This window comes from Lutzomyia longipalpis, chromosome 2, assembly GCF_024334085.1.
Source record: "Lutzomyia longipalpis isolate SR_M1_2022 chromosome 2, ASM2433408v1".
In the NCBI taxonomy this organism is placed as follows: Eukaryota; Metazoa; Arthropoda; class Insecta; order Diptera; family Psychodidae; genus Lutzomyia; species Lutzomyia longipalpis.
Window position 1 is genome coordinate 2117610 of NC_074708.1, and position 25736 is coordinate 2143345.

The 25736-nt window shown below is 34.8% G+C and overlaps 2 protein-coding genes across 3 annotated transcripts; one reads left to right on the forward strand and one right to left on the reverse strand.

Moving 5' to 3' along the window:
- Positions 1-246: 246 nt before the first annotated feature.
- Positions 247-23857, reverse strand: LOC129788571 (MOXD1 homolog 1). The gene is made up of 11 exons (XM_055824755.1): positions 23565-23857; positions 12884-13036; positions 8165-8335; positions 7281-7393; positions 4582-4775; positions 4386-4487; positions 3017-3396; positions 2642-2844; positions 1365-1525; positions 1126-1292; positions 247-516 (listed from the first exon to the last, which is right to left on the reverse strand). Exons 1-11 carry the CDS (start codon positions 23850-23852, stop codon positions 349-351), a joined length of 2100 nt encoding a protein of 699 aa, XP_055680730.1. The 5' UTR covers positions 23853-23857; the 3' UTR covers positions 247-348.
- LOC129788569 (putative ankyrin repeat protein RF_1087) lies at positions 10470-13292 on the forward strand. 2 transcript variants are annotated; one of them, XM_055824752.1, is made up of 4 exons: positions 10470-10689; positions 10781-10972; positions 11049-11249; positions 12444-13292. In XM_055824752.1, exons 1-4 carry the CDS (start codon positions 10683-10685, stop codon positions 12584-12586), a joined length of 543 nt encoding a protein of 180 aa, XP_055680727.1. In that variant the 5' UTR covers positions 10470-10682; the 3' UTR covers positions 12587-13292. The 2 variants fall into 2 exon arrangements, with proteins under 2 accessions (XP_055680727.1, XP_055680728.1); XM_055824753.1 differs by having other exon boundaries at positions 10485-10693.
- Positions 23858-25736: the final 1879 nt, after the last annotated feature.

Sequence of the window (25736 nt, forward strand, 5' to 3'; positions counted from 1 at the left end):
ATCGATAAACTTACCAAATTTTCCGCTCTTTTTCCCCCCCCCCCCCCCCCCCCCGATAAAAAGGCCCCTCACTCGCATTGTAGCTTTCTTCCACGCAGCAGAGTCAACAAGTCAGCATCAAAGAAATGCGTGTGCTATGTACGTATACATACCATATACATACATACATATGTGCCTACATATAAGGAAAACTATCTCTTCATGTATTTCTCGCATTCACACAATTTATTTCGTCAATTCCCTGACTTTATCATAAACACAACTTCTCTGACGTGAAGGAGGAAGGAAAAAAATGTACAAGTCGCGAATAAATAATAAATTACACACGAAGATGATGGGAAAAAATGACTAACACATGAGCACGTGAAGGAGCAAGCAAATCAGCAGCGTAATAGCTTCCATTCTCATACGGATGGTGCTCGACGAAAGGATATCATCGACACTGAAGTGGTATGGACAGTGACTCGGTGGCTTGATGAACGTCGTGAAATTGGGAAACTTCAGGATTTCACTTGCCTGAAAGGAATAATAAAATCATTGAGGAAGCACCATACAATCTATCATCATTTATATACATATTAAAGCATACAAATGGAATTTAAGGGAGGGATATTCTTGCTAGCAGGTGTACGAACTCTTTTAATTGAATAAAAAAGTATTTTTCTTGGGTTATTTTGTGCTTAGATTATAATTTTTTTTGAAGAATTTTGTGATTTTTTTTATCCTTGATGGTTGATTAATGATACATAAAGCGTCCTGTTGGTCTTCAAAAGGTTAATAAAAATTACATTTTTTTGATTCAATAAAGGCTTGATAAAAGTGAATTAATCTGATGAAATTGAAACATTTGTTTGTTAAAATAAATTTTTACAATTTTCGCTTGAGCTTTCGATTGTGAATAAGACGCTTAGATATGTCGAAAGCTCTGTTAAAAATTTTAATAAAAAATTGTAAAAAAAATTGATAAATTTCCTTAACATTTAAAAAAATAACGGAAATTAAAAAAAAATTCTTTCATTTCATTCAATGAAAAAGAAAATTTAAAAGGAAACCAACTCAATAAAATGCACATCCCTTTGATTTTAATGGAAAAAGGACACTCATGTGGAAAATTAGTTTTCTTACGATTGAAATTGATTCGTTGGACACTCTGCAGAATGTCATATGCTTCCCTGTGAGAATTGTCTGCTCCACGCGTCTCGTAAAGAGTGGCTCCGACCACGGAAGTTGATTGAGATGAGAAAGAAATGTTCTATCGTGAAATTCCACTGGGTCGGATATTATTAGCTTATCTACAGGAGAAGAGAAAAAGGGATTTAAAAAAAAAAGATTGACTTTGAGTGAGAAAAGGTGAATCGCCTTACTCAATATTGACTCCTGATATAGGATATCCTCTTCGTCTACAAAGCTGTACTCTTTGGCATTTTTAAGTGCTTCAATGGCCTTCCTGTTTTGCTCGTCGTCCACATTCCCTCCCGGAGGGTAGTTGGGAAAAATTGTTGTTGGCAGCAAGTCCAGGATGTTGCTGGGAAAATATATTATTTGTTTTGCTTTTAATTGAAAAGCCAGAGAAATAAGCTTTTTCATTAGGAATTTTAATGGTTATTTAATTTGTAAACTTTTCATTTTACAGTGAAAAAAAATCAGAATAATATTTTTCTATGTTAATATTAAATTCTGTTTGAATTTTGAACATATTGCATAAAATGTTTTATAAAAGTTTTGGCATGCAATAAATTATTCATTTTGTTAATTGATAAAGCAATGTTTGCAGCATAATTTCCATGAACAATTTTACAAAATTATTTATGAGCAAACATAATTAATTTAACATGAAAATAATGTTTCTTCAATTATTTAACTGGAAAAAATACATTTCAACCCTTTCTACAAACAGAAACCTTTCCCTTTTTTACAAAATTCTTCCCGAAATTGTTCAAGCGCAGAATTTGTTTTAGTTATTTTCTCAGAAGTCGTAAGAACAATAAAAAAGAACAATTCCAGAACATTTTTTCTTTTTTTCCTGCCACGTGTACAGACGAATTTATCTTGCAAAAATATTTTACAAAAGGTTAAACTTGACTGTGGATTTGCACGTGTCGTACCCATTTCTTTTTCTTGATAATTTTCCACCTCATCTCCTTTTAAAAAGGATTTAGAAGTTTTTTTTTCTGTCAGTCTGAATTTTATTATACTATACATCCTAGTCATAGATATATATGTTGTACGAGGTAAATTGTCGCTTCGCTCCAATTTACCTCGCCCCGCTTCGCGGGGATTTGTTGCGCTTCGCGCAAGTTTTAGAAAGAGAAAAATTGTGATGAAGCATGCACTTATCAATATCAAAAAAAAATGTAAAGGGAAGAAGTGAATTTCACACAACATTTATGGCGCCAGATTCAAAAAGTAGTCAAAAAAGCATGAATTTTATATGGGGGCGCTACGAAGGGGGGCTCTGGGGGGAAAATAAATGTCGTTGGTAAAAACCGCCTGGTATCAGGAGTCTCTGTACCAAATTTCATCACGATCGGACCAACGGTGTAGAAATGCATAGATGAACAGGAACGAAATTATAGAGAGACCTTTCTTTATTATATAGATAGGTTTGAACTTTAGCCGGACAATGAACTCACGAACTCACCCATTGTAGAGGAATAAATTTTCAACGTCAGTCATGTTCATGGAATAGAATTGATACACTCCGAAGGTCTCGAAGAATTCCTTCACAGGGGTCATACTGTAGCATCCAGCCAGCTCAATTCGGGGGTAGTACGTGATGAAGGAGAGGCACATCTCTTGTTTTGTCGAGTATCCCCCCAAAGTGGGGCGTTTGCGACCAATTGTCTGTGTGGGTGGGAAAATAAATTAAACAATCTTCCTTTCCACATATATATAGCATGATGGGGAATTTATGAGACTGCTTATTTTTTCTTTATTACATTCATTCAACATTCAGGGCCATATGCGGGGCTTGATAAGGAATATGAGTGAAGAAGAGACTTCATATTATACTAACCTCGTAGGCGCAGTCCGTAATGAGGTAGTCCCCGGGAAGTATGGTGGTTTCATTGGCAAATTGACGTACTTGCTGGTAGCTAAAATCGTAGTTATCATCCTCAATTATTCGCTCGAGTTCCTGGCCATCCCTCACGTGCCGCAACTTCATCCGCCTCCCAGCCACGTGCGAATGGAGTGTAGCTGATATGAGCTTAATGCCACTCTCCGGGAAAATTGCGTCTGTGCACGAGGGACCGCATATCCCAACATTCCGATACAACTTCTGACCCGGTGGGATCATTTGCGTATCGGATATGGACACACCAGATATCATCATTCCAGCATCATTTCGTCTCAGTTGACGCGTGTAGTGAATTCGAAAGCCCGAATGATCAATCACTAAAAGGGTGTGGAAGACAATAGGGAGACATTCTTCTTTATATATATGTAGGTATATATTAAAATTCAATAACTCTCTAGACTCAAGGAATTTTCCTATAAAGATAGATTTTTCTTATCTTCAACATTTTTGCGGAGAAACTTCAATATTTGAAGCTGTAGAGCGAATTTACAGTAAGGTGGGGTTAGTTTATTATATTTTAAATTTTCTCTCTGTCCTTTTATTTTATTTTATTGAGAAGTTAAATTAAAGCTTAAAAAGCTCTTTAAAAAATATCTTAATCAATTGTAGTTGGAGGAAAGATTTTTCTTAAACAGAAAACATAGCTAGATTTTTATGAATATTTAAAGAGATAAAAAAGTTTTTTTGTTGTTTTTCACAAGTTAGTACAGTACAAGAAATCATTTAATTCCTGTTGAAAAATTTAAAATAAAATTAAAATAATTATTCTTAGCCATTTACTTATCACTCACACCATCATTAAGGACTGTAAGCTTGAAAACAACCCTTAAAAGCAAAGTTCTTTAAGTAATTTTTAGTAATGAATATTATTGAAATCTTAACATTGATCTCGAAAATTATGAAAAATTCTTTAAGAAAAGAAATTAAAACACTCAAAAACAGATAAAAATTGTAGATAATAAAATATTTGTTAAAAAAAAAGCTTTATACGTGCCCCTTATGACGGTATAACTATATGCACTAAAGTTATTTTGCAAAAATCAATAATTGAGCTTTTAGAGAAAATTTCTCGTAAGCAAAAATGCATGCAAAGGACAAAGGCCATTATGCTGTGACATCTACAGAAGGTCAAAGAGGAATCCTTCTTTCAGATAAATTACTACACAATTAATCCTGCTCTCTTAAATTCCGCAACATTCGGCAAAAGAAAATGTTAATTCGCGCGAAATACATTGGCAAAGAGAATTATTTTGAGGTAAATGGTAATTTTATGCTTATGATTGTGTTCTCTCGCACTAAAACTCACCTCTCTTGGCCCGTGGATTATCATAGTGAATTTCCAGCATGTAGTACTTGGCTGAATGTCTCCCACCGAGCGGAATACCGGCATGTTCGGGTAGAAACTGACCTATATGCATCATGAGAGAGATACGAAGGAAGGCATGAGGGTTAAAGTTTTACAATGAAAATATTCATAAATTATATATTTTGGTCCTCCTTACCGGAAGCACCCACTGCCCATACAGCCACGGGGGTGATGCAGGAATCCCAATCTCGTGGTGTGAGCAAATTGCTGTTACACACAGCCCCACTGCTCTTCACCCACACGTCCCAGGAATGTGGATCGGAGCCTGGGTACGATGACGTGGAGCACTCAAAGAGTGTCATGTGGTGAACAAGTGGTTTCTTCGTTGAGCTGCCACGGGGGGAAGATGGAATTTCATGAGCAATTTGGTAAAATGTCTGTGAGTATATAGGGCCTTCTCCTTCATTCCACCAATTCTACGCAATCAAGCATAACTTAACTCAATTACATACAAATTTATCACTGCTTGCAATTTAACTCATTGGCTCAAACACTCTCCTCGCCCCCTACCCCATCAGCCACATACAGTTTACCGTGAATAGAACAAGACAAATTCAATTTTGTTGTAAAGGAAAATTGCTAGAATTCACAGAATCCTCTTAGAACAGTGATGTGAGAAATAATAGCATATATGTATTAGGTATTGTTTTATTTTAATTTATTCTTCAGGGGTTAATATTGATGAGATTCAATTTATTTAATAAAATAAATAATTTAGCGTCAATGCGAAAATAGAGTCAAGCTCTCGCTGAGAGACAGAAAAAATAACAAATTATTTAAAAAAATTTTAAGCAGTTTTGAGTTAATTTAAATGCAAATAAAATCAAAAAAATAGCTAAAAGTAATCTCAATATTAAGCTAGAATCTTCTAAATTCTATATTATTTGGCTACAGACTTGTGGTTAATTTAAAACTTAACTTTTAAAGATTCTTTTGGTTGATTTTAACTTAACAGTCAATAAAAATCATTTTAATTAATTAATTTTAATAACTAAGACAGTATTTTAGGGACCTATCATACCATATTTCGAAGCGGTTAAAATTTTTTTAATCTTTCCCTGATTACGAGAGGGCTTTTCTTACGCATAAATCTTGATGCTATTATTTTTCACACCACTGTGTACACAGAAGGAAATTCTCTACGTGCACTACAAAGCAATAAACAACACTACACGTGAGAAATTTCAACTTTAGCTATTCAAGGAACTTTATTTATGGTGACATACACCACAAGGGATATAATAATGTTATTTTTAAGTGAGTTTGTTTGTTCTTTTCTAATAAAACTTTGAGATTTCTTCATTTAAAAGCTAATTCAAAGTATTTCCTTGAAACTTTCTCACTACAGAGACTCATTGATATTTCAATACCGGAAAATTTAATTAAAATTTATTCTTTAACACTTCATGGAATATTAGTTTTTTTCAGCTTTTTTCTTTCAATTAATCAAACATTTCAAGAGTCAGAAAATTAGTTCTTCTGCAAATTGGAATTGTTTGAGGAAAACCCATAAAACGTTTTAAAAGAATGTGCCAAAGGGGAATCCCAAAAAAAATCAGGACAGTCTTCTAATGTCAGAGAAAGTTGGTTTTTCTTGGAAACTAAAAGGAAATTCTTTGAACAGCAATTTTCTTATTAAAAAAAAAAGGTTTCTCTTTGTCACACACTGCACTTGAGTCAGAAGGAAAATTGAATTGCAGCAATAGAAGAGAAGGTATTTGAAATTAAAGACAAATTGATAAAAGCTCTTTTTCATTTCTTTCCTTCACATTGCAATCAAAGAAGAAATCTTGCAAGAAATTTCATTAGAGAAACTTCTTAATTTTGTTACAAAATCTTCCTGATTTTTGCTACTATCAACACTTTGTTCTTAGCCAAATGAAAATTTATTATAAAGTTATAATTAGTTGGGTGCGTTAAAATTAGATTGGAAGATTAATCGTATAGCAAAGTTCCAAAATATGAAAGTAGACACATAAATTGCGGTCTGTCCATGAACGACGACGTATATCATGATGAAATTTTTGTCTAAAAATATAATTCATCCTCTCTAACTATATCCCATTTCCCCTTATCTCTAATTTTAGGATTGTTTGTGGTTGTTTAAAATATATATGTTTTAATATTTATATATAATATAGAGAGATTTTTTGTGGGATTAAGGGAAAATGAGTAGAATTACAGTGATGCTCCACAGAAGGTTTTGCTACAAATTTCACTTCAAGTCAATATTTGAGCTTTTCCCAAATGCCAGAAGGAGGAAAATTTAATAAAGTCTCTGAGAAAATAAAAAAAAGAAAATGAAAAATACTTTCTACGGTGTACCACTGTAATCCTTCAAAAGGTAGAGGAAAAACATATTTTAAATATCTTCCCACATATTTTCCCGTGAATTTCCCAAGATACAAAGCCAAGGCAATGTAATATTATCCCATGAGGAGCTTTGAAGAAAGCTCTCAATGCTCTCAATAATATCACATAGAACAATAATCATCCTATAAATCATATTTCTCTAAATTGGGCTGAAATGCTAAATTGCCTAAATCCACATGCTATATACATTATTTCTAATAGCAACAGGGCCCATCGAAGCAACAAATGGCTTTGGCTAAATGGAATCCTCCCAAGATAATGGTAATTAATTTCGCAAAAGGGGTCCTTCCCTTCTCATTCTATTAAATTCCACCCACTATGAACAAGCTGATTCGAAAGCTTTTTGTCTTTGTGGTCCAATCAGTAGTTACACAATAATACAGCTTTTCTCAAAATTTCTCCATCTGACATGGCACGCAATTTCCCTTTTCTCTCGGCATGAGAAAATATATTCATATTTACCTTTCCTTTGTAAGGAGAGCCTCATATCCGATTATGTGGTGTTTGTCGTGCAGAATGGGAGCCTTGAGGATTTTGCACCAATACAATGTATCCATATTTGATTCGACAGAAACCTATTAAAAGAGAATCAGGTTTTGTATCTTATACCATTCTCATTTGTTGAAGAAAAAAAAAGGAGCAGAAGGAGGATGAACAAAGATGAGAACGATAAATTCAAAAGGGCACGCAATTGCTGAACTTACAGGCTCAAAAAAATTCCTGAATTTCCATTCTTTATCACACGCCCTCCCACAAAATCCTGCGAGGATATAATAAAAATCCTTTACACGATTCCGTGCGCACATCAAATGAATCGTGAATAAAAACGGTGCGACATTGCAAATTGATATTTCTGTATTCAAAACTTTGAAGAATTGATTCTCATCAATTTTTGTAGGAATATTATGTGCCAAAAAATGAGCGATTTCACCCTCTTTTGGAGTGATTTCTTTGGAGGAGCATAAAGGGGTTGATGTGTTGACTCAAACCTCCGACTCGTACAAATTTCCATTACAGTGGCATTAACTTATCTTTCAGCGGCGGAGGGTGTGCATAAATTTCATTCGCGCCGTTCACCGTCCCACCCACATCTCCACAAGCCTCCTTGCCACGTGGATTGGGGGATGAATAGAGGACAAGGAGGCACACTTAGAAGGTGGAATAAAAAAAGATCCCGCGGGGAATACAGCGCAATGTCAATTTGCCTAAATTTAAATATTAAGTAAACACACAAATGTTCAGCACCTTGAGCATTCGTCGTGGCGTCACTTGTGTGCCGGGGAAACGCATTTTATCAAGAAGAGCCCACAAGGGTGAGGAGGAGTATGAGAAAAAAAATCACTTACATTTTTTACTGTCACATCCCACTGCCTTACATCCTTAATGTTTGCGGGTCGCCGAAATTGCGGTCCAGTCAAGTGCAATGATTTGGCACCTCGATTGTGTCCGTGACCCCGAAGATCACCATGCGTGGGATCTTCATCCCCAAAAGACCATAAAACCTTCAGTGTGTTACTCTGGAAGATAATACAGGACAAGAAAAAAATATTATTTCCCATTTTACGACCCACGGACTCTTGCACTTCCCCAAGACAAAAAAAATCTCTCTGAAAAAAAAAAGAAGAAAACCTCCAAGAAACACTCAAACTGATGGAAAGTGGAAATTGTTGGTGAAAAGCCAATGAAATCTTATCACGTCACTCACTCATGTGCGTGAGCTTTTATCAGCTTTCGAGATAATTTTTCATCAGCAATACCACGCCAGTGTATATAGCAAAAGCCATCATAGTGGTGGAAACATTTGTTAGTAAGACGATTTGAAAGGATCTTCTCGTGTTTGTGAGACGTGTGAGTGGGGGAAATAGCATTTCAATAGAGAAAATTAAATTTTAATTGCTCACGCAAACAATCCTCAAAATGGTTAGTTTCATTGCTAAAAGTAGAGTTGAATTAATTTTAAAGGGAAATTTTTCAAGATTAAAAATATGATTTTGGATCATTTTTGTGTCATTGTTAAGAAAAAATATTTTTTACACCGTTTCTTGCTTATTTTCCAGCATTCATAGAATTAGGATTTATTGATTTATTTACAAAATACAAATAATTACTTTTTCTACAAAATTCTGAATAATTTTTAATTTATTTATCGATGAACAAAGGTTCTGAAATAAATAAAATAAATAATAAAATAAGTATCTTTGGGTGAAATTCACTAGTTAGACAGACTTAAGATTCCTTAAGAAAGACTTAAATTTTCTGAAGATTAAGTTTCCATAAGAATGGGCCTTATTCAGCGACCAAGAAACCCTTGAAATCTTTGAATTTTGTACTGAAATTTCAAGATTTCAAGCGAATTTCAAGGGTTTCTTGGTCGCTGAATAAGGCCCAATATCTTAGGTTTTCATAAGATTTCTTAAAATTCTTTAAGAAAAACTTAAGAATTTCTAAGAAAAATTTGATTCTTAAGTTTCTAAAGCAAATCCTTAAATTTCTTAAGTAAATCGAGCAAAATGCATATTTTTTATGATTTTTATTGCCTAATTCAGCCTGATTGAAGAAATCAGAAGTTTCGCTTAAGAAAACTTTTGAATCTTAAATTTTTCTTATTAAATTTTAAGTTTTTTCTTAAAGAGTCTTAAGAAATTTTATGAAAACTTAAGTGATTCTAAAGAAATCTTAAGTGGGTCTGAATAGTAAATTTCACCCTTTATCTGCTTTTCCACCATCCTTTTCAACTCTGATTAATAAGTTAAATCTGGTCTTTCTCATTGTCTCCTCAACATTTATCCTTTAATTGCTCCTTCATGGCATTCAGCACACTCTCGGGTGAAAATGACATTAGAAATGCGAAGTCTGTGGGCGGAAGTTTCCCTCCACAAGTTGCAACAATTCCCAGCTTCATCACTGTCCTACTTTTGAAAGCCACACACACCAGAGTATGTCTCTTATGAACGACAATGGCAATAAATGTCCCTCTGAGGACTACAGAAATATTTATCATTTCAAAATAAATAGAATAATAGAATGTCCTTTGAATCCTTAAAGTGGTTACAAAAGATAAAGGCAATGTCAATTTAAAATAAATTCTATTATATTGTCCTTAATTTGCAAAAGGACTCAATAAAAGGAGAGTTATTTTTCGTTCTAAATTTAATTTATATTGTTATCCTTGTTTAAGGGTTTGTTCTTTCTTTTCAATATTTTATTATTTAAATATAAATTGGCAGATTTTTTCTTTGAATTCAAAAGTTAATTGAAAAGAAGCTTCAATCTCAACTTGAAGCTTCTTCATTTCTGTGCTTTCTGTGTAACTTTTTGCTACTTCTGTAATATACAAAAACTTTTCCTTTTAAAGACATTTTAAAGAACATTCCTTTGTAGAGCTTTCAATTTTATTATTTTTCCTCAATTCTAGGGAACTATTGATGCGGAATTTCTGGAACTATTTTTCTTGAGACACTTCTGAGCTTTCTACAGAGGAAGTTCCATGATTAAACTTGAACTCGTCTCTATTTATCAAAGCTTTCATCTCATTCGCACGAATTGAATTGTTCTGTTGGTTTGAAAATTTCATCGTGGAGAAGGACGTTACGGCAAATGTACCTCGCTCATTGCACGGGAATCAAAAGCAATAAACTGTTTTATTGATTCCCCGTTCCTCACACACCGGAATGAAGTCTCTCAAATAGCCAGAGAGTCATGGAAGCGTGCATTAATCTCTAATCAACGCCAAAGTGTCGTCAGTCTCTTCCGTGTGCTCTTGTCTCAATTTAGCTGCGTGTGATTGTTTAATAGTTTTACCGTGAAAGTTGATTCTTTTTTTTTTCTCTCTGTGTTGTGCTTTTCTGCGTATCATCCGTGACAATGTCCGGTGGGTGAGCATGTTCCACACAGCGCAGCATTGAAGCATCCGCCCAGAACATTTTTTTTCTTCTAAATTTATTTATGTATTTAACCGGCAGAAATCTTTGACTGTGTCCGTCAAAATGATGTGACAAAAATGCAGAAGCTCCTGACAAATTCCCATTCATGGGTGGATATTATGGACGAGGAAGGGAATACACCATTGATGGTGGCATGTCGGTTGGGCTTTGTAGATTGCGTTCGAATACTCATTGCAAGTGGAGCCGATGTCCTCCATGTCAATCGCACTGGTGAGTTTTAAATGCAACGCCTGTCATCAGCTCTCTTCCATGTACATAGACTTCACTGGCATTCTATTCGTTAAAGGTATCAATGCTCTGACCCTGGCTGCCCTATCGGGATGCGTGGAGACCATCAAGTGCCTCCTGATGGTCACCCCCATTGAACATCACATCCAAACAACCCTCATCCCCCCATTGACTGCAGCAATTTTCGGGGGGCACCGTAAGGCAGTTAATTTCCTTCTACCCTTCCACGAAACCCTCAGCAGTACCACAACGCGAGAAGGTAAGAAAATTTATTGGATAAATCCCATATTTTCACTTCTTCTTCGGCAAAAACTTGCGGGTTTTGTTTATTTTCCCTCCAAAAGAAAGTTCAATTTTGAGGTCATGATTGTCTTGAAATTTTGTACGGTAAACAAGTCAAGTTTTATTTATCTTCACCTCCACAAAACTTTTTAAATAATGATTTTTCAACCTACAAAAGGTGGACTTTGTGAGAGTGGAAAAGTTTGAAAATCTATACGAACACAGGCATGCTGCTGCTAGTAATTAAAGCTTCAAATTAATTAAAATTAAACCTTTACTCATTATATAGGGAATGGTGTCTTGAATATGAGCTTTTAAGCTCTTGGTTTATTTTTCTTTGGAAGAGAGTCTTCTACTTGAGTCAAAAATCTGTGAATTTTCTTTAAATTTTTTATTTTGATTAAAAGAAAATAATGAGAAAAGTGAATTTTCTCTTCAAATTTTTCTTTAATGACAAAAATTCTACAAAGAATCAGAATTAGACCATTTTCCTCTTAAAAAAAAGTTTTGCGGTAAAAATGAAACCGTAGAAGGGACTTAAAATTGTGAGATGCCTAATTAAAAGTATATAATAAAGTGAAGTCTTGCAGAAGAGTCTCAATCAACCTGATTAAAAAATTTCAATTCAGAACAAAAAAATTTTCTTCCTAATTCTTAATTTTATTCTGCTAATTAAACGTCTTAATTCTTCTGGAAGCATAGAGCGTGTTAATACGTTTAATCTCATGAATTTTCACTGTGATTTACCCATTGTACACTATAGGAAAATTTTTTATAGTGTACTGACAAATCAAATAAATCACACAAAGGAAGAAATTTAAAGCTTCTATTATAAAATTTCAAGAACATTGGTTAAAAATTCACTTTTCTAGGTAATTTTGAATGAAAATTTTGAGAAAATTTCTTAAAAAATATTTCTCGGCACATTCTGGTTTAATGATTTTATTGAATGTCTTATTTGTGATTGAAAAAGTTTAGGAATTTCTTGTCTTCAATGTAATTTTGATTTTCACAGAAAAACAAATTCTATATTTAATTTTCAATTTCCTCAATAGGGTTTTCCTTAAAACAAATCAATGAATATTTTTTTTCTATATTCATAAACTGTCTAAAACATTCAATATCCTGAATATTTATTCATATTTTTATCTCTCTGAAATTGATTTTCCAGGAAATACACCTTTGATGCTTTCACTCATTTTTGAGCATTACAACATGTTGGATTTATTCAGTGATGAACCGTTGCATTTGAAAAATTCCCTTGGAATGACTGTTGGTGACATTCTGGAGTATCGGAGGAAATTCATGAACTGACCCAAAACCATTGAGACAATCCCATTTTGCACTCTGACCTCACAGAGGAAATGCGAGTGTGTGATTTCTACGAAATGTTGGACATTCAACGACCCACTTTTATGGTGCATTTTATCTATTTTCATCGTGATGTTGTGCTCTCTGCTCCCTCTCTGTCTCTCTCTTTCGCAAATAAGTAAGTTAATTTCCACGCTCTGGGGCGGAAATTAATTGAATAATGGCGCATGCAGAGGGCGGCAAGGGTGGGAGGCAGGAGGGTGAAAGGATTTCCAAGTGGTAAATGGCAGAAATACTTACTCCAAGTGGTAAATCGTGTGGATCGCATGTCTCGAGGCTTCGACGAAATTGGATCTGAGTGTGGGTGGCATTTTGAGAACCCTCCTCGACCACATAGTTCTGAGTGTCATCCTGAATTGGTGCTCCATTTCCACTGGATGGTCCGTGACAATCCTGCAAAATGAACCACAAAAGTAAACAACAGTGAGATTCAGCCGCCACAAATAGCCACAAATTAATCAATTTCCTACATTCGTCCTGTTAATTTGCTTGAAAGTGTTTTTAGATCGTTTTTCCCTCATTTTATTCACTTAATTTATTTCTTATTTAAGATTTGTAATTAATTTTTAATTTTTCAAATGTATCCAGTTGAGGAAAAGTTATTAATTTTTATGTGAGATTCTAATAAAAGAAAAATTTTGCAACAAAATCATTGTTTTTCTTAATTTTAATTCCAGAGAATTTAATTACCATTAATGCAATATTAATTCAAAGACAAAATGCAATGAGAAACCAAATGAGCATTTACATAAAACATCTTCACCATTAAATCCATAAAAGCTTGTTAGCCCGCCGGAAGCAGTGAGTTGGTTGTGACAAGCAGTGTGAGATGGTTTGCAATTAAATTGATTTGAAATCCAACACGAGGGTTAATGGTTAGAGATTAATTGATAAATAGTCTCAACACCCAACAACATACATAAATACACACCTAATATGCAAAACGATGGGGGACAGGGGAGATTTTCCATTTTGCCCACATACATACATACATATATGTATAGGGAGGAAAACAACCATAGAGAGAGATCTCAATGAGTTGGCAAATGAATTGAGAAGAGGTCATTAGGAAGTATGGAGAGAGAGAGAGAATTGCTGAGTATTTAGTTACAAAATAATGATAATTCCCTTCGGTATGTTGGCCAATATATTACATTTCTGGGTCAAACAACCCCTGTGCTTTTGATACTATCCCATGCTGCAAATTATTTGCTACAAAATACAATTTGGACATAACAGCACAGTGTGGGGGTGCGAAGAGCTTTGATTACCTCCAATTAGGGGAGACATCGATTGCCGAAAAAATACATTTCTGTGCTCTTCCAAGCGCATGTTGGAAGCACTTTTCCTGTTTTTCCTCCCAGAAAAACATTTGATATTTTTCCCATTAGGAAAATCTCTATATTATATGCTTCACTTCAGGTTACTTCAGGTGAGGAAAATTCCTTAATTAAATAACCTTCAAGTTTTGGTGCTAAAAAGGAAACTTTTAAGAGATTTTATGACATAAAAGTTTCAATGAACATTTATCTTTGTTTTAAAGAAATAAAAAAGTACAAATGGGGAAGCTTTTTATTTTCATTATTTTTTACTCTTTGGCATCTTTAGGAACTTTCTCTGAAGCTTTAATAATTTTCTCGGAAGCTTTTAATAATTTTTCTCTAAAAGAGAAGCTTTCAAATTTAAATTATATGAGTAAAAAAATCAGATAAAGTTCATATTTTCTTAAGCTAGACGATTTAAATTGAACAAAAACACCCTCAATATATTTTCAAAATAAATATCGTTCATTTAAAATATCATTTTGATCATCACAAAAAAAATCCTCTGCGTTCGTGGTTAACAAGTGAATCACACAGCCACGGGGTATTGAGCCTATGAAAATTTTTATCATACCATTGAACCCCATTCTAGGGAATGGCCAAATGGGAAAAATTGAGTGTTGAAAGCACAAAAGAGCACCATCATGTTCCTTGTTTGTAATCTCATTGGCCCCATAAAATAATTTTCCTCAATACTTTCTTTCTTTTTTTTCCCTTCTTGTTCTTGCTCCTTTAAGAGGTGCTCCGCTCTCCGTCTCTGCGGCACAAGGCCCCCCCTAAATTGACTCGTGGGACGTCGTAATGTGGAGGACAAACACACAGGAGACACGTGAAAATTTGCCAAAATAGCAATTGAGATTAAGGAGGGACATAAAGGGAGGAAGAAAAAGAGTATATACGGTAAATTGAGTTGTTTCCACCCTCGAGGGATAAATGTAAAGTACAGGGAGCTTGTGTTCATGACTTAAGCTTGGAATTTTAACACTGACACCCCCATAAAAAATAGCCTAGAATATGCTAGATTGTTCTTCAACTAAGACCCACCTCAAGATTTTCTCAGGATCAATATCCCTCTATGCGTAAAAGAACATAGGTACGGTTATTCTTCAAGACGAAAGGGGCACGCAGTGAGTTATTAGGGGTAGTAGAGAGAGAGATACAAGGAGAATTTCCCGTGTATGTTGTGTATCAACGGATAATTTACAAGGTATTTACCCCTGTACCAAATCCCATGGAAAATATGTATCTCATATATTTAAGCAACTTCCCGTTTTTGTCGGGGAATGGGAGGCAAAGGAAACCACCTCCCCCAAAGACTTTTCCCACCTTTTCCAACAGACAACGTGTGTGTGTGTGTCTTATTAAATTCTCCATACTTCACCGCGAAACCCATTGACTTTAATTACACTAATTTGCTCAATTTCGTTACACCACATATAGCCACATGAATAAGACTTAAACAACATTTCCTGCGGGAAAAAGGATGTTGGGGATGTATGTGGAGCATCCACCCCCACACACACAACGTACAGAATTTCATAAACATTCATCGAAATTTCCCTCAACATCCTCTCTCACTTTCAATTCAACACCAAACCACTCATGAAGTCAGTTGCGGAAAACTCCATACACTTGTGGCGGGGCGGAAGGGGGCGAAATCAAAGAAAGGCCTCTCATTCATATCCCCGCCAGCCTTTCAGTGCTTGAGTGCACGAAAAAGGATCTGAAGCGTGTCAATTAGTTGAAGTAATAAAATATTTTTCCACCCATAATGGAATCATATAAGTTAACAATAATGCTACGCAATCGCGTGGCATAGAATGGTAATTTTCAAGATTCATTTTGAACCTTGTTCAGAGGAGAGTTTTGAAATTAAATTTTGTCAATTGTATTAATTTATTTGGATTTAAAATTCAACGAATGTCTGAACTTTCATGACGAGATCCTGATATGAGTGAAAAATCATTAAAGGGGGTTAAGCAATAAATTATGGAAATAAATTGCAAAAATTCATTAAAGCTTTCATCAGAGCTTTTTTTGGGTTGGAAAATCCTTCAGAAAGGATTTTTTTCAAAGTTGTTGTGAGAGATTTAGGGGTTCTTTTGGGAGACATATTATTAAATCATAGATAAAATTATAGTTTTGTTGAATTTCAGGGACATTCCTTGACATGTTTGCCAACGTCTCTGTGGAGTATTTTGTGAGAAAATTAAATTATATTTCAACCGTTTGTATCCTCATCTTGCAAACCGCTGACAGTGGAAAAGTCTCATTTGCATGTGAGTGGCAGAAGTTTATAACGTTTATAGTAAATCCTCATATTTCTCGTTACACCATCATCGCAGTTCGGGAACAATAAAGCTCATATTTACCGACAATTCTCTCTCTCGCTCTTACCCCATTCACAGTGAGACTTTTCTTTAGTTTTTTTTTTTATTTTGTTGTTACATTGCTGTTGCCTTTTGCCCTACCCCGCAGACCCTTGTCAACCAATTCATTTTCCGAGTGTCATATTACCATGCTCACCCACACCACCCACCGTCCACCCGCATTTAATTCGCAACTTATGAGGCACTAGGAATTGTCTCATCTGCACTTGGCACATGTCTCAGGTTTTTTTTTTCTTGTCGCAAAGCTCAAGCCATAGAGGCCCTTTTGCTGCCAAGAAAATAAACTCGTCTCCCCTATTTCTTTCCCTTCTTCATCCCTTTGTCTCCCTTGTAAATAATATTCAACGTGGCAGGAAATGAAATGGTCAAAAGGAAAAGAGAAAAAAAGGAAGAAAAAGAAATGTTTAGTTGTATTTTCTATTTTTCCGAAAGTTGACATGAATAAATGGCGCAGGTGAGAAATCTTTTCTTTTATTCATGAGGGTGGTGATGGTAATAAAATATAGCAAAGTGGCTTTTATAGGAATCTCACAGTGAGAAAATTCTACAAAGAATTCTATCGCATTGCTTTGGGGGAAATTTTGAATAATTTGAGATTTTTGAAATAAATTTTCAGGCAAAAAAAATTTAAAAGAATTTTGAAAATCAAAAGGAAGAATCTCAATGTTCCTTAGATATAATTCACGACACGTGTTTCATCAGAAATATTCTATTAAACCAATTTTGTAAATTTTGAGGGGAAAATAATTTATTTTCAAACACAAGAATCAACTAGTTATCAATTTCAAAGTCAACGCGTAAGACGCGAAGATTTTCTATTTGCCTAAGAAAATTAAATAAGACGATTTAGTTATTTGTAGAGAGAATATATATAGTTTGAAATTAGAAGCTTTCCAAAACTATTAATTAAGCCCCTTTAATCATTTTGAATCATGTGGCACCTTATTAGGAAACTTCTTGACATTGCCACTGTACGTGGAATACAAATAAATCATCTTATGGTGTTAAGCGGTCTCCGAGATGGGGTTGAAGGATAATTTCAAAAGATTGCAAATCAGAGAAGCGAGAATTCAACCCCCTTAATTATTCTCGCATGTCAATGTCGGAGTCATTAAAATTCCAAACAGATATGAGACACTGCTGATATTTTATCATCGATAAACTTTATGCAATTTCCCTGGAATGATGGTGGAGATATCGATGAAAGCTCCACCCCATCGAACTATGTAGTGAGACAGAGGAGCTTTATGAGGTCAACAGGGGTGGGTGGGTGTGTTGGAACCAAGCGGAACCACCCGCTATATCCCAAGGGAGTCATATTCTCTCATTATGTAAGTAAAGTATTGCTTGGAAGTGCAAGTATCACTGGAATATTCTCAAATATCCCGCACTTTCCCACATATTCGCGTGAAATTGTGGGAGAGTACACGGTCGTGGTGGGAAATCACCGCATATCAATTTTCCAATTTGAAAGCTTACATTCATACAACACATATAGGGGGTTATTGATAGCCCTATGCGAAAACCACCCATGTGAGCGAGATTTTCTCTTTGACACAACTGATTGTATTGAAATTGATTGCTGTCCATCTTGGTCACACAAAGTTCTATTTGATGGATATCGAGAGCATTGAATAAATCCCTTTATAGGTATGCTAGAGCACACTATTTCAATTTTTTTCGTCCTCTACGTCCTCACGAAATATCCTCTACAGAAGAGCTTAATTGCAAATCAAATGATAATATAAAGCAATTTTTCTTTAACAATTTGTTACGTTGTGAAAATAAATTTTTAATTACTTCTAATTGGGCTCTAATTAGGATTTTTTCTTATAGAAAGAAAATCGTGCTGCTAAAACTTTCTTAATTTGTTAGCTTTTGCTGATTTTGCTGGAGTGAAAAATAAATTGAAAGACGTTTAAGAAAAAGGAAAGAAAATCCGTAGCGCCAATTCGCAGACGAAGAATGGTACCTATTCATAAAATATTGGTGTGTACAACACACCATGTGTTGGGTTTTGTCCTCAGTGGATGTATATTTCAAATTACCTGGCAGATGCATGGGAATTTGTGGGCGAACACCCTCGAAAATAGTAAAGGCGCACACGCTGAATTTATAAAAGCATTCAACTAGAGCAGATGGTTAGAGCACGTGTAGAGCAACAAATTGCCATTGAAAATTTCATCCATAAATCCCCCCTATTCGATTAATTTGAAACACCATGAATAAAGGAAAATATTGGGGGTGAGCAATGGACAATTTTCCACCCCCTATTTTCACATTGCTCCCATTGGAAAATTGCCAAAATCTCTATGGGAAATCATCAATAACTGACCCCATGCTGCTGGTTGAATGATGTGATCATTGGAATGTGTTCAAAGTGTCTCAAGATTCCATCGAGCCTTTATCACTTTGATCTATTTGATAAATATTCTGAAGGGCGTGTGTGTGTGGCGAATATAGCACCCCCGCATCACCTGGTGAGTTAATCTGACCAAATGGAATCTTCCTATAGATGTCCAGAGGTTCGTAGATTAAAGAAATTTATGTTGTGGGTTGCGTCACGTTTATATTCTCTTCCTTAGGTGGGAAGAATGGCAAAAATGTCTTATTAACCCTTTGATGGGGTTCAAAAAAAATTCCTCACAATCCCCTCACATCAATAAATTATGTCTCTAAATCGTTGAGAATCACCCACAAAGGGAGAGGTGGAAAAATAGAAGAAATATTTTTATTTGTCGTACTATTCTTTTGAAAAAATTAATGTTAACCCTTTCACAGATTTTTGTATTTTAAAAGAAGGTTAAAAAAATTATTTTTTCCCTACAACTCTTGTATATCAAACACACTTAAAGGAGACTTTTTTTTAAAAGAAAATTCTAATTTGAATATTATATTAAAAGAAAATTAAATATTTGAAGAGTTTAGCCACACCGTCAGCAAAGGGTTAAGATACAACTGAATAACTTAGTGCTTCCTTTCCTTTAATCATATACAATAGAGCTGTGTAAACTCTGGGAGAATATTAATATTTCTACATGAAACAGTGCAGATTTTTTTGTGGCTTCAGAACATTTTTTTCGCGCGCTGAGAATTAAAACACAAAACTCTCTCAGTGTCCAACAAAGCGTATTTCCTGCATTTTATCCCCCTGTACATACTCCACCACCTTCTACCTACACCATATATAGAGAACTCTTGTCAATCACCTCAAATTCCCCTTGTTTGTAGAAGAGCTTCGCTGAGATTTTTCTTCTTTTGATTGGAACACAAATTGCAAGAGGAATTTTGCAATTGTTGAGAAAGATGAAAAGGAGCGAAGAGGCAAAATTGTCTGTAGGTTGTATATTGGAGGAATTTTCACCATGGAGGACTCCTTGAGGATTGTATCCTATTTTTGGGAGGTTTGTGTTGAAAAAAAAAGAACACGAAAAGAGCGAAGCAAAATGCTCAAAAAGGAGCGAATGTCTATTAATTCTCCTTCACCGAGACTTGATCAATAGGGAGGAATTTACAAAATTGGTTGGAATTTTTGTTCTCTTCTTGTTGCTCTCTCGCTCTCTCTTTGCCATCCTTTCTATATACTTACAACTGCCATTGTACATACATATATAGCAAGACCAAGTAGATAGACCATCCTCGGAACCTCAACGAAGAATTCCCAATATAATCTCTTGGAAGGAGTTCCTTGTGCAGCGAAATTCCACAATGATTCAATTTGAACCAGCATACAAGCAAGAAAATCCGCATGCATGTGCAGAATGAAAGGAAAAAGATAACCGCACGTCATCCCTTTTAGCTCCCGAGATATTTTGCAATCTACTCCACATTTATCCGCATCAATCTTCCCTCCCATTTTGGCCACATTAAATACCAAAATTGCATTTTAATTAACAAAAAACTCCCAAATTCGCGGGTGAATGGATTTTTTTTCTTTTGCAGAATTTCACCTTCACAGTGGCACACGAAAGACCCTCATTTGCATTCGTGGCATGTGATTCGTCCATAGAGATCATGGCATTGAATGCTTAAAGAATTCTTTCAACCTGTCCCCGTGTACTACGCATTGAGTCAACACGAGGAAAGTGTTTAATTTGATAGCCTATGGGAATTACTTCAACAAGAACAAAAGTAAAGTATCAACTACAACAGTGTGAAGATGGCATTTTAAATTCCTCCACCGTTCCACCCATTCTAAATTCAAAATTCCACACACAAGACATTTTCTCGCCCGATAAATCGCATAAAAGATCAATTTACCGTGAGACTTTTTCACGATGAGCTTCGGTGGGAAATAATTCAATCAGTTGCAGATTAAATACACGTCAAATTGCCGTAAAAATATGTAAAAAGGGATGATTTCTTTTACTAGATTGGAATTTTTATATTCAGGAATTGACACCAAAATTACTTCATAAGGTGTCTCGGGAAAAATGATTTTTTTTAGAGAACTTTTTATTATTTTTAGGGTTCATTGGTTTTTGAATTAGAATAAATATTGATCAATACCTAAAGTCGTTAAACCATTTTTTTTAAATAAAAAAAATATTTAAAAATGTGCAGCTGCATTTCTCAAGGAATATTTACAAAAACATAATTAATGATCTTAAAAAATTTTTATGCGCTTTTACTTATTATTTTAAAGTTTATCTAAATCGGTTAAAAAATTTAATTCCCAAAATTGTTATTATTAAGCTAGTTTTCTCCATAATACATAAAATTTTTGAGTTTAAAAATATTTTAGAATACTGTCTAAACTATGTGTCAGAATTCTTGTTTGATTCATTTAATTTTATAAAATCGGTTATATAATAAATTATTTAGATAATTTATAAAAATGTATTTTTTAAGTTATAAGTTAACTTTGCAATGTCAATAAAATTTGACTATGTGTCTAAACGGTCTAGACTCTAGCTAGAGACTTAAAATTTATCAAAATCGATCAATTTAACCCGCTTTTAAATGAAAAAAATTATAGATTTATTTAATTTTCATCTTAACTTTTGCACAAAAACCTTTCTCTGTTACGATGCTTTTTATTGTATTTTCACCCAATGATCTCAAAAGGGTTAAGAACTTAAGTAAACTTTTTTTTTTGACTTTTAAGGAAGGATTTTCTAATTCGTCTTATTTGTAGTCTAAAGTTCTGAAGGAACTTTTTCCCAATTAATAAGGAATTCTCTTGTGAGTAAAAGCCAATAAAAGGAACTCGTTTAACTTTCTTCATACCTTCCTTGGAATTTAAAATTAAATTTAACTGTTTTCTTTGGTATTCTTCTTCATCAATGAAAGATGCCATTTAAATTGTCTTTCACCCAACAAGCACAGACATTGATTTTGAGGAGTTTTGCTTGCTCCTGGTAAAGAAACTTCTCTCTCAATGTGATTGTCTCTAAAGAGGTGAAAGAGTTCTTCTTTCATTTCATGACATTGGTGCGGAATCACTGGTCTGTGTGCGAATAGCAAACGTGGAGGGACCTGCTCTTGTGAGCAATTAATTAAATTGATTGCAGTCTACCTTTATGTCTGTGTTCTCATCGATATCTCACAATATCTCATCCAGACCGCTCAGCAAGTTATAATCTTGGTGAGAACAAGAAGATGGAGCCCCAAGAAAAAGTGCCTCATCAATAAATTGTTGTGCAGAAAAATTAACAAGAAAGAATTGTGGTGCGGATTCTACTACCTCTCCTTGCATCTTGACCATCTCGACATTGCCAGCTCGTTTTTTTTTGGGACTCTTTTATTCCACCATTCTTTGCGAAAAGACATGGCTTTTGTACGCACTAATGGGAAATTTTGCCGTGTTGGTTTTCGCGGTGGTGTGGATCAGCGAAATCGCAACCGGTTCCATGCTGGATCAATTTTTGGCGAGACGCAGCGTGCAAAGAGCTGTGAGACTCCACCAGGTAGCCAATGGAACCACTTTCCGCCCCAAAAAACAGCCGCCACTTCATATATACATACATAGTATGGAGATATATAGAAAAGTGTGCGGTTTCCCGCGGCCACGGAAATACTGCACGCAATTTGCAAATTTGAGATTAAAAGTGCTGCAATTTCTGCCGACTTCTCTCTTCTTTTTCTAAACAGAACATATTTTTTTAGTAAGTAGCAAAAACCCTTCTCATGAACATTCAACAATCAAACCTCTTCCCATCATGCTTCTCATTGGGCTCCTTTTTTTGTGTGCCACACACGCGAAGGGTCTCCATGTGTGAAATTATCCCGTTTCTATGCTCACAAATTTTTCAATAGGGGTTGAAAAATGTCTGCACAGCGTATTGTTCGATGAACAATTGGTACTGGAAGATTCCTCGTTTTTTTTTTTGCAAAGATATGGAATTTTTGGTATAGAGGGACAAAAACTCAGCCCAGTTTTCCAATTTAAGACCGACGAGGACCATTGAATGCTTTCTGTAATTTGGAGAAATTTCCCAGAAAAAGGTCCGATAAATTTCTTGGCCTTCTAATGTATACTTTAAGGGGCGGATGTCTTTAAGGATTAAGGGTTGCTATAAAGAGGATACGTTTTGAAGAAATTTTAAGAGAATCTGTTTAACTTTATTAATGATAAAACCTCTCTTGAGTTTCAGGTCTGTTATTTCTTCAATATTCAAAGAATTTTCTAATTTAATTTTTATATTTGTTGAAGAATTTTGTGAGATGGAAAATTCTTACTTTATAGAGTAGAAGTTTGTTGAATTTCTACAACTCTTAATAATTCAAAATTGCAAGATTTATTAAAATTGATTTATTCTACCGTTTTTCGATTACAGTCTAAACTCAGAAAAAACGTTCTTAGAGTCTGTTAAAAAGGGTTTGTAAATTTTATAAAAAAAAAAAACGGAAAAATTCACCAATTTTGATAAATCCGAAAAATTTTATTTGGCCTTTAGGAAAAACTTTTATTTAAAAAAATCGATCATCGTTTTTTAAAATTTTTCAGTTTAGATTTTTTTGGTTTTTAGTTTAGTTTTGAATTAGCTTTGAAGCCAACTAAAAATATTTAGTGGGGCTAAATGAATCATAAAATATCACGGGGTTAAATGTTTCCCTTGCAAAGAGATGCAAAGTATAAGAAATTCGTTAACCTAACTAAGCAAAATGGTAATGAAGAGCAACGAAGCAGGACGAATCAAAGCAAAGATTCAAAATTGAATCTAAAAAACTCAAAAAAAAAAATAACTGAAAACTCAAATTTCTTACCAAAATATGCGCTTTCCCTGATCTATCGTCAATCCAGGCTAGAACTAGGTCCGAATTAGACATTTTACCAGTCTTGTAGGAGAATCCGAGTCCAATAAATCCGCGTGTATTCACTGTAATCCTAAAAACAATTTCTTTGGCTTCAACACTCCACTCCATCAAATATAGTCCATTTGCATCCATCACTTCCGATCGCATCCACTCCCGGCGTGAATGATGCGATCTTGCCACCACCACACAGAGTATTTGGCTTATCAGGAGCCACAGTGTAGTCTCGAGAAGTCTCATTGTCCTCCAGCTATTTTTTCTTCTTCTTTTTTAAGGTTTTCTTTGTGTTTAATTAATTTTCTTGAATATTTCACTCACTTCCACGGCGTGGAGGCTTTTTGGTGGAACTCCCTTGATCACTATGTGACCTCATCATTGCGACACAGGCACCAAACTAAAAGGTAGAACCCAAACGAATGGAGGTAGAAAGAGCTCAACCGAATGAGTGCGTTCTGCGAGCAGATGTTTTGCCGGGAAGTGGATGGAATGGGACACACAAGAGAGGCTTCTGCTGGCTTCTTCAACCACATACAAACACTATACCCCATAATACAAAGCATACGGATACCCACAGATCGCTCTTTTTCAACCTGGTGAGTTTAAACATATTTTTATGCTATGCCTTTGCTCTGGCCAAAGAGAGAGAGAAAAACTCGGGCTGCTACAAAAAAACCAGGTGCATGAGTGAGAAAACAAACAAAAATATTCTTTCCGTTGCACCAACGACAATTTAATGGGGGTTGGGATGACGCTAAAAAATTGTGAAAGGAAAATGAATGAAATGAACCCTCACGAAGACGAAGCAGCTTTACTCCAATTTCCCATCTTTTTGCCTTATGTCTCATCAACTCAAAAAAAAATACTTCTTCTCTACTTTCGACAGACCGAAGATCCCATCTCAATTTATTGGTCGCAACCAGTGGAGGAATTTATTGAATTGTATATTTCTCGTTTTCATTTTTCTCTCGCTCTGTGAGGGTTTCTCAAAATTTCATTCATTTTATTACTCGAATTTTGTATTAATTACACGTCATTAAATAATCGTGTTTTTTGCATTAATTTTTTTTGTGAATAGGAGAGCTTGGGGTTTAAGTGATATCTTCTGCAGTAATTTTGGAAAGATCTATTGGGCTATACTAAAATAATCTAGACGATCTGAATTCGTTTTCTTTCGTTTCTTTTTGTTTCCTTTTGCTTATATTCATATTCAACTTTTCTATAAATCGTTCGTTTTCGTATTTCTTCGTTAGTGAATCATTCAGCCCCATACCTTTATGCTTCAGTTTGCCCCACAAAATATTTTATTTGAAATCTTTTGTAAAAAAAATCTTTGAACTGCAAAAAGGGTATTTTTTCTATTTTAAGATTAGTTTCTTTTACGATGACTTACATTTTTCTCAGAGTTTCTAACAATTTTCCCAGGTTCCCCTATATAGCAATCCTTAGAGAGAAAAATATACATATTTGTCTTATCGTAAATTGTGAGAATATGCGCCTCAACAGCCGGTTTTAATGCTACAAACAAGGTGTATACTGAATGAGTAAATCGCAAGTTGCAATATCACGTGATTCTAGTTTTTTCTTACTCCTTGTTCTAAATTAATATTATTTCCTCGCTGTGTCGCGAAGAAAATTGTAGCAAGAATGGCGATGGCAAAAAAGACGAATTAATTTATTTTACTGTATTGATTGCTCCTGCAAATCTTCCGTTTGTTGCATTGCGCGAATGTTGCATGATCAGAAATCATCCACCAGTGGACGTTTCTCATAATCGTATTAATTATAATCAAGTGGCTCTTGTATGTTTGAGTATTCACCATTGTCTGGTGTCTGACTCCTGATGCCATGTTCATCGTTTCCACCAAGATACTCCGCCACATGCCGAGAAAATAGAGGAAGAATAAAAAAATGAGAGGAGTTCTCGTTGGCGCAAAATTGAGTTGAGGCACAAGAAGCATGGATAAATATGAAATTATGGAGAATTAACTAACTAGAAAGAATTGATGATTGTTGATGCTCTGACTGTAGTTTTTTTCTAAACCCCTTTTTGCCATTATATAGTTTCAAATTAAACATTTTCAGACAAACTCTCGCCAACTCATGCGGAACACATCAAACCACGAT